The sequence below is a fragment of the Nestor notabilis genome, unplaced genomic scaffold (genome assembly GCF_000696875.1).
Source record: "Nestor notabilis isolate BGI_N333 unplaced genomic scaffold, ASM69687v1 Scaffold34948, whole genome shotgun sequence".
NCBI lineage: Eukaryota > Metazoa > Chordata > Aves > Psittaciformes > Psittacidae > Nestor > Nestor notabilis.
Genome location: NW_009940245.1, coordinates 1 through 9695, shown reverse-complemented (window position 1 = coordinate 9695; position 9695 = coordinate 1). Strand labels below are relative to the sequence as shown.

At 42.3% G+C, this 9695-nt stretch overlaps 1 protein-coding gene across 1 annotated transcript; it reads right to left on the bottom strand.

Annotated features, from left to right (window-relative positions):
- Positions 1-1946: 1946 nt before the first annotated feature.
- LOC104399308 (PWWP domain-containing protein MUM1) lies at positions 1947-9177 on the bottom strand. Its single transcript, XM_010020242.1, has 13 exons — positions 9121-9177; positions 8804-8871; positions 8378-8448; positions 6953-7969; positions 6275-6394; positions 5804-5874; positions 5241-5317; positions 4680-4740; positions 4106-4181; positions 3940-3990; positions 3072-3502; positions 2254-2342; positions 1947-2025 (listed from the first exon to the last, which is right to left on the bottom strand). The coding sequence occupies exons 1-13, from the start codon at positions 9175-9177 to the stop codon at positions 1947-1949; spliced, it is 2268 nt and encodes a 755-aa protein (XP_010018544.1).
- Positions 9178-9695: the final 518 nt, after the last annotated feature.

Genomic DNA, 9695 nt, shown 5'->3' with positions numbered 1-9695 from the left:
AGGTCCCTGGTTCGATCCCGGGTTTCGGCAGCTCTCTCTCTTTTCCCGCCGGGCATCGGGCTGCGAAGTGCCCGCTCAGCCAGCGCCGGACAAGGCATCAAAACGCGGCTCCGGTTCATTTTAATCTCCCAGCAACAACCACGGCCAGGTACGGAGCAAAGGAAGCTGCTGTAGTTAAACAGGACAAGTCCAACAGGCAGCTTACGCTCAGCAGAGGTGAGAACTTCTAATAAAGCACAGAACAGACACATTTGCTTTCTTGTACTCACCCCAATGAATTTAACAGCATTTGGCACTTGCAGCACAATAGTGCAGTCTTATCAGATGCACAAAAATAATCCCCACCTAGTGTGAAATGGGGGTGGAAACATCTGGCCACGCAACCACAGCAGCAGCTCGCTGCTTGGCAGAACCGAACCAAATCAAATTAACAAGTCTTTAATGATTCACTTCATCAACCTTTAATTGATATACAACACAATCCTGTACATCCCAACACTGAGTCTGGTCCCGAGGTGCAAACAGCGCTGTCAGGAACCTGTAATACCTCGTTTGAAGGTGGTTTTTAAAGATATAAACAGCTGAGAGTGCTCCAAGTCGTGTTTACGCTCTTAGTCAGCCTTTGGCACAACAGAGTTTGATTTCTGAAAGGAGAACTTGTCCACATGGAATCAAACTGGGATAGTGAAAGGTGTGAAAAGGGCTGAGATGAAGGTGAGGTGATGGGGAGCTCTGCTGCCACGCAGGGGGCTGGAGAATGACCTTAGAAGTACTTCAGGAAGTTCAGTTGGGAAGTGCACACAGGATCACGTTTTGAAGGAGGGGGAACCTGAGGATACACTGAAGGCCAAGTCACCTATAGTTCAGGCACTCAGTAATGGCCCTTTGACAACATAAGGATTCCAAATGCATAATAAAACTCATGATAAAGTAATTAAAAGTAAAATTAAAATATATGTTCAAGATAGTAACTATAGCCAGAATACACATCTGTATCCCAATTTACATTTAAACTTCTGAATTCCAAACCACCTTAGTTTCTCTTGAAGAAGCAGATCATATTTTCATTCTAAGATAGAAAGACTAGTCACTGGGGTTTTATCATTAAGCAGTTGTCAATAACACTGCAAGTCTGTCAAAGGCAATTTGCAATATGCCCGACCCCCTGCAAAAAGCTGGGAACTACACGATGGAATTTGGAATTTAAATCAGATAACAACAAATAACTCTTCCTAAAATTATGGCCTCAAAAAGCAATAAACCAGCATTCAAAATAGCTTTACTTTTACATGGAGAGGTGAATGGGATTTGTTCTTTAAAGCAAACACTGGGTTCTTTTCCCACTGGATTTTACAGGCATCCCATCAATAAAAACAAAGCCTTTCTTATTCTGCTTGAAACACTTGCTACCAAGTTTATTTCCTCATGCTTCGAGACATGTAAAGCAGGAACAGTCAACCCACTGGGAATGTGTTCAGACAGAAAACCCGCAGACATTCAGTAGTGGTAAAGTCATCCAGCAATACATGGCTACATCCTCCACCAGTCTGTGTTAGTCAAAGACAACAGTCCTCCCGTTGTCAGCTATTTGGCCAAAATAATTCCTACAAAACTCAGCATTCTATCAAGAAGCTCTGCAAAACACCTGCAGTTCCACGTTAAGGATGCCGAACGCATGAGGATCGAGGCAGCCACACACCCGCAGCGCTCCCAACGCCCGTTGCATTGTCTTTCACAGGCTGTTCAACACGGCAAGAGCAGCTCCAGGGCGCAGAATGAGGAGCAAGGACTGAACACAGGACTGCACTTGAGAGCAGTGCAATGGCTACCTCTTTCAGAGATACACAAATAGCTTTTGAAAAGAAATAATTACACATTATTTATACAAATAAGCACTTCATTACACACTCAGTGCCCGGGGAACTGAGGAAAGGTTGTGCTGCTGTTCAGACACCGTCTGCAAGTGCTAGTTTGGTCTTCCACTTCTTTCTTTCTATAATTTCTTCATCAAATATTTCTCTCTCCCTGAGAAGAAATACAAAGCTCTGTAGTAAAAATAACCTCAACATATGAAACTGTTTGCAGTGTGTTACTGCGACACAGCAAGAACATTTCCCATGTATAATCATTTTGTTACTTAAGACAATAAGAATACAGGAGGGAGGATCCTGAACTCTCCTGCTCTTACACTCTTTTCCATATAAACAGTAAAGTAGTAAGAAAAATTCAGAGCATACTAAAAATAAAAGCTACCTTTTGCTCACAGATGGTCCTTTGATGTACTTCTCTTCTGCCTTCTTGTAATCTATATCATCCACAGCAGAAATTGCATAAATTATGGCCTAGAAAAGTAATTGGTTCCAAATCACTGTTTGTAGCTTAGGTTTTATTTCATGAGTACGAATGAACTGTCTCAGTCAATGAGGGACCTTATTCTAAAAATCAATCACTTAGGAAATGTGGATAAAACCTGAAGTTCTTAAATAATACAAACTCGTCCTTTATCATTCCCAGAAGAGTATTTTAAAACCAGATTATGATACTCTTCACAGTAATTTTGTTTCTACAGAGGTTACTAATGTTGTGCTGGGAAAATTCCTAGGAAGGACATTAAATATCTAAAAGTATACCTGTAAAAACCAACCCACCACCTCCCAGCACAAAGAACCCAAGAAACCACAGCGATAACTTGCCAAATTAATAAAAACCACCCCAAATCCAAAGATCTGAAGAGTTTCAGAAGGAATCAAATAGACTTGAAAGCAATCATTCTGCCTTTAAAAAACACCACGCTACCTAAAGCTTCTCCATTTTGTGCTGACAGCTTAACAGCCCATAAACATAACTTTGGACTGCATGGAACTGAATAGTCTTTGCCCAAGATATAGAGAGAAACTAGTTTCACGCCCCTCGAGCTGCACAGACCGTGCAGGTGTGAACATACCTGCTCAGCTCAACCACCACTCAGCTCCCAGGTAACACTCTGCAAGCCACTGAACTCAAATCACAAAACACTTAATGTCATTTCCTTACTTTAACGTGTAGTTTCTCAATGTTTCTTGTTTACTTACTTCAGGCAAAAGGACATCTGAAATAAATTTTATTCCATCTCCACTGATGTGATGCAGATGTTTAGCCTCTATTTCATGATATACTTCCTTCAAGTAGTTCACTACGAGGTCCAATTGTTCTTCATCCTCCAAGTATGTTTCAACACAGGTCACGTACTGTCTTGAATTCAGGAATCCCTTCAGCCACCGGGACTGTTTTCTGCTTTTCAAAATAGCCAAAAGATGCTCTTCAGCCCCCTTAGTCTTCACTATAAACTCCACTATCTTTTTATTTGCCTTATCTCTAGCAGCTCTTGTCCTGTCAGGAAGAAGTTTCCTGGATGGCTTCTGAAGTGATGTTTCTGATGAAGACTCTTCAGCGTCTTCCCCTGCCGCATTTGGAAAGGTCATTTGGACTGAACCTTGATAACTTTTCTTTCTAACTGGGTAGCCTGAAAGGAAAGCCATAATCATTCATACTTAAATACACAAAGCAAGAGGCTTCCCTGCATACATACTTACATACACAAACTTAAGATAAGAGACTTTCTTGATAAGATTTGGTTTTCCTCCCTTAGCAAAGAGGGTAAAAAAACCACCACCAAAAAAAAAATTAAGATTTTGCCTTAAGAAAAATTAGGGAGTTGAAGCTCTGACTGGAGCTCTAAAATTAACTCTCTACAAGGTGAAGTGAGTGGTTTCCCCAGTTGTCTTAATCAATATTTAACTTCTGTTGTGGTTCGGAAAACCATTAGAGTGCAATAATGGTGAGTGAGAATTCTACCAGTACTTCCCCACTGGGTCTAAAGCCTCACTCAAAACGTGTGTAAACACTAGAGCTAAACTTGCCTCCTGAGAGAAGAATGTAACAGATAACGGGTTCACTTACTGATATCATCAGCAAAATATTCCAAGAAGGATCCCGTAAAAGAATGACAACCTGAAAATCCCAAAACAGAGTTATTTATCAGTTCAATTAAGCCTGTGAAACGAAGCTGACAGTTTTGGTGTTATCTTTTTTCTGACGTGTATCAGAATGAATGACATCTCCTTACCTACTCTAATCCGATAGTCAGAAATCAGTCGAATACACCACTCAATTTCCTGGCGATAATCTTCTTTGGCTCGTTCCTGTCAAACAAGAGCTCTTTACAGTCCTAAAAGGAGTAGCCTATTGAAGCTCTTAGTCTAGGACACTAACCAGGTAACAGAATTGGCTAATGATAATGAATCAAAGTTTACTTGCAGTTTCTGCATTCTCCTGAAATTCAACTTCTGCCAGTGCTTTGTCACCCAGCGCGAGTGGCTTTGTGGTACGTGGAAAAACCACAAGTGAAAAGAGTCCCAAGCAACTGCCTGCCTTCCACAGGTATTCTGCACAGCAGCCCCACTGAGATGGAAAAGGGTGTCAGGGGACCCCCTTCCTGTGTTATTCTCCATCTTGTGGAGCATGAATTGCATTTAATTACATCACTGAATACAGCGGAAGAGAAGACACAAGCATGAACAGCCACAGATCAGCCAGCTGCACCACACTCCCCGCACAGGGTCAGTTACACACTGTGATACCACTTTATATGTTCCAACACAAGCACAGACTTGCAGTTCCATGTTACTGGTAACACTTACTATGAGGTCCTGCTTTTCTTCACAATCAAAGTGCTTCAGACTCCTAAGAGATACTGAGAAACTGGATGACACAAAGAAATGCAGTTAGGGAGAAGGGGCAGTTCAGTTGCACCTCTATATTTACTGCAATTCTACACCTCCCTGAAAAGTAGATCTCACAAGGAATTCAGAAATGCAGGACTTGTTAGTTTGGGTTTTGGTAATAAGCTAAAACTATGGAATCTTTAACAACTGAGAGGTACCTGGTTTTAAGACAAAACTAAAGGCAGGCTGGTGTCTCCAGGAAGTTTGGGAACCACAAGTAAAAATCACTATCTGGGTCCTCAGCCCTTCTTTTATTCCTCACATGAGCATCAGCTGCTCACATGATGCCAGCTTATCTCAACCAGCAGCCTGCAAAGGACATAGTCCACACCTGCAAATCCTCACCTTACTTGGTCCCTCCCTCCAAGATCAACCTTCATTTTAATTAACAGAGCAATTGCCCTGTGCCAGGAAAAGAGTACAGGGCACTAAAAGAAACTGGAAGTTCGGAATGTGCTCAGAATCCACACCACTTACCCTTTTTTCTTGTCATTTGTACTCCCGTCTATTAACAGCACACAGGCCTTTTTGTGTTTCCGCTTCACAGTTTTTACCTGTTGAAAGGATGAAGTCTCATTAGCATCCTAAAACCCTAATACCCCTCCAAAGCAGGAACATCTTCCACCTAGATTCTACACTTCACCCCATACTTAAAGGAAGTGAAACAAATTTGAAAAAGTAAGTTTTAAAGTGGCAAGAATAGCAAGTTACCCCAGTGAGGCATTTTTGTTAGTGCACAAGGACCCATCCTCTTTCTTTCCTTAACTGGGTATGACCACCCTACCTCATGACACAAGATTCAAAGGCTCAGTAATACTGCTCTGCTCTTACACACCCAGAAGTGAATCAACCACATTTATTTTTTACATGCTTTTGTCAGACATAAATTTACTTCTCTTCGCTTTGGAACAATTCCGCTGGAAGATCTTTAACATTTCCAGCTCTACACAAGTCAAGAAGGGCAAAAGACACTCAAGAACTCAAGCTCCACATCAGGACCTCTGCAATATCCCTCTAAGAAGGCAGTGAGCTGTTCTTACCACTGCTGGCCAATACGGGTACCTTCGCAATCTGCACCAGACCAAAATCCCTTCTTCAATTGATTGTGGTTCTATGATGAAAAATAAAGTAAGTTTACTTCAGAACATGAGAAGACAGTTAGCTTGTCCTCTCTCATCAGCCTCCTTTAAGGAGTTTGGCTTCAATGCTTTTAGAGTTTTCAACCCCATGACCCCCAAAAATGCAGCCCAAGAAGTTCGGAATACAGGAACTAGGAGACTTCACTCCTTTCACAGCCTTGCCCAGTTTGCACAACAATTTGCATTTCATTCTGTTTCAAAAAGCTTCCCTGGGGCATCAAATAAATGCATTTTATTCCAAGCTTGAACAAAGCTGGAGTGAATTTCTGGGAAGGTTAGGTTTCATCACCATAGCTCATCAGCAAACTAGAAGCTAAAAGAGCACACCTATCGCAGGTGAAAAAGTCTCACAGAGGCACTCTGACATCTCACCTTGATGTGATAAAATACTAGGAAGTTCTTCATCCTCCTCCTCTTCATCTACGAGAGGTGAGAGGCAAGAGAGACTCTCTGAGGAAAGTATCTTTGAAGACAGGTCAGACGATTCCAGTTCTGCCAAGAGCAGCAAACACCAGAGGTCAGAAGCATGGAACAGAGATAAAAAGTATCATCAGCTTCAGCCCAGGTGAAACACAACCCTGTAAGTGCCCCTGCAGCCACAAGAGTCACTCACACCAGGGCCTGTCCCACCACTCCCATTCTCAATCCTCTGCCTAGGTAAAGGCCTAATAATCTGAATAAAAGATGAAAAAGGGGAATGAACAAGAGGCCTATTCCTTTATGTAGCATCATTTTATCTCTAAATGGAGAGCAGCAAAGAAAAAACTAAGCACAAAATCAGCAAGTCCTCTAGTGAAGGGTGAGAATTACTGCTAAATACAGGTGTCCAGTGCCAAACCCTAAACAGCTCCACACAGCCCTCAGTGCCACACCAGCATTTAGCTAGTGATAAAGCAATTGTGCTACCTCTGCTTCTCCAAAAGTTAAGCCAAAAGGAACCAAAACCAGGAATTCAAGAACTGCATTCACAAAAGTAATGCAACAGTCCAAGATGAGTCACAGTGATCCACAATCAAGCAGGATGAACCCTTCCACAAGGGACATACCCACCTTCATCCTCCTCAAAGTCAGGCAGCTGAAACGACTTGACTTTATTCATGACCACATCTGCAGTATTCTTACTTTCCTCCTCCTCACACTGCAAGGGGATGCTATCAGAAAGCATCCCATGATCAGAAGGCCCAGATGAAGATTCAGTGCAATTCCTGCATTTCCTTTTCCTGTAGGAGGATGCAGTGGTGCTGGTCTTTCGGTCTCCATTAACCTGTTTCAAACTCGCTGGCTTTTTCCTTCCATCTAAGTGCTTCGCCAGACTTTCACTGCTGATGCTTTCTTCCAAGTCATCCAAGGCACTTTTACAAGAGGAATCCAGTAATGTCCTTCTAAGCTGACTTCTGGTCTTGGCGCTTCTGACAGGTACCACTGTGCCAGATGTGCAGGGGATGGACTGAGCAGACCCCTCCTCAGCAAAGGGCTGTACCTGATCCTTGGGGGAATCACTCCCATATGACACAGGAGATCCTGCACCGCTTGGTTGTTTTCTTCCTTGCTTACTTTTTTCCTCCTTTGGTTTAGGGGAGACTTTATTTCCTGCTCTGGACTTTGTCAGCAATCTGGACTCAATGGGTTTCAGTCTTGGTAGTGATTCTGATTCTGGTACTTTGCAGTTTTGACTCTCCGAGTTCAGTGTGTTACACAAGTCCTCAGTATCACATCTGGAAAGGTTTGTTTCACTTCCATGTGCTTCAGCACTCTCCTCCAAAACAAAAGAACCTTTCCAGTTTGTTTTTTCTGTATCAGTCTTTAGGCTGGGGTTCTTTTTTTCTTCTCTTTTCCTCTTGGACGCCTGAGGGTCCAACTTTTCTTTAAAGAGTACTCGACAGCTACGTAAAGGGGTCTGTGAGAGAGATCCTGGATGGTTCTCCTGGAAGAACAGAGTACTCTTCCCGTTTTCTGAAGGTGTTATTTGTTTGGGTGAGCCATTTGGATTCAAAATATCCAGAGCAATTCTAAGAGACCGGCGATACTGCAGTTCTTCCACAGCCTCATCCAAACTATTCCTTTGATCTGATGAAGAACAACATGCTATAACCTTTATTCAAATCTAAGAGCCAAGAAGTTTCATTTATAGTCTTTTTTTGTTGTTTAAGATGCAACTTAACACTCAAATCATCTGTGAGTCTTACAGCAAAGTATGTAAGACACAAGAGGCAAGCCTCCAGTGCCTTACTTTAGGGGGAAGTACACACAAGTTTCTTCAGTGTTCTTCCCAACATGCTACACAAGGGAAGAGCAAAAGTAGCTGTGATTCTGTCTGTTTTCAAACTTTAAAGATGGAATGGAAAGGGGGAAAAAAAAAAAAAGAAAAATAAAACCCAAACCCACTCAGTAAATACATAAGTGTAATATAGAACTACTGTGTATGTTTACATTCAGAGTATATACAAGGCAACAAATATTGGGACATTTCCTCACCTAAGTTAGAGGCAATGTTCACTATATGCTCTTCCTTCAGTGGTTCAGCATGTGCACAGCTCACACTGATCCTAAAAACACAACAAAGCTGACCAAAAAAGTCACAGCACTAAACACTACTAAAAGCACGACACTACTTTCACCTGGCAATAAACTTGCAATATCTTCCTCCACCAAAAAAAGACACTTGTTAGAAGTAAAGGAAAAAGGACAAATATGTGAAGCACATCTGAGCTAACAGGCAGCATGCTGTTCACTGATGTTCCACAAGACACTATGGATAGCTCTCCAAAGGCAGTGGGCTTGGGGTTAGCCATCTAATCCCTCCGTAAATCAACAATCTCTCTTCACAGGTATCTTTAGATAGAGGAATTACTTCCTTTTAATGCAGCATACAAACATATAACAGTTAAACCAATACTTAACTGTTCTTTCAAACCAAGTATTTCAACTTCCAAAGAAACTGCCTTCGTAGCTCCAGTTTTACGCAAAACCTACATTAAAGAGAAAAGCCTGCATTTAAAATCCTTGGCCAAGTGTCCTGGGTTCAGCTGTAGCAATCATTTTTCTCCTTCTTAGTAGCCAATGCAGCACAGGGGGTTGGAATTAGATGATTTTAAGGTCCTTTCCAACCCAAACCATTCTGTGATTCTCTTTTTACTTAAAACTCTTACTAGCTACTCTGTTCCAACCATTTCTAAGTTATATCCACCAACCCTTCCTCATTTATACATCTGCTTTACCTTTGCTGGCCATAAACGCTTCTTCCAGGTGCAAAGAATATACTCTTGGTCTGTCATGACTGTGTTTCATGTAGCAAAGGAAAGTTCCAGTGTGCTCTGAAGACAAAGGGAATAAAAGTTACCCAAAACTTGGTCCATTTAGTTTCTTCCCTATGATTCGTTTTTTAGGAGATACAGGACCTAGATAGAACATATATTGTTACAATTATGTATTGGTTTACTGCTGAGATCATTATTACTTTGTATGCACCCTCCAAGGTTAAGGTCCAACATTGTATCTTTCCACAGCTCCGCAACACAAAGTGCCTTTACCGAATGTGTAAACAGACAAATAGTGCCACAAATCGATTCGCAAATGCTGCTGCGGGCCTGCGCATTCTGCCCTCCCCGGGGCCAAACGGCAGCGGCCGCTTCTCACATGCCCCCAGGTTACACCCCGCGGGGCCGGTTCTTACGGAGTTAACAATTACAACCTGCGCGAAACAGCCGCGGAGCCCGTGCGAGGCTCTCAGCCTTGACAGGCTTTAAGAAAGACCCATCGCGAACAAGACACCGGGTCCTGCGCGTACGAAGCC

Coding starts and splice junctions, on each gene's coding strand:
- LOC104399308 (XM_010020242.1), bottom strand. CDS start 9,177: ATGACAGACCAAGAGTATATTCTTTGCACCTGGAAGAAGCGTTTATGG. Junction 7,970..8,377: donor GAACATTGCCTCTAACTTAG/GTGAGGAAATGT, acceptor GTTCTTCATCAG/ATCAAAGGAATAGTTTGGAT. Junction 3,991..4,105: donor TGACTATCGGATTAGAGTAG/GTAAGGAGATGT, acceptor TGGGATTTTCAG/GTTGTCATTCTTTTACGGGA.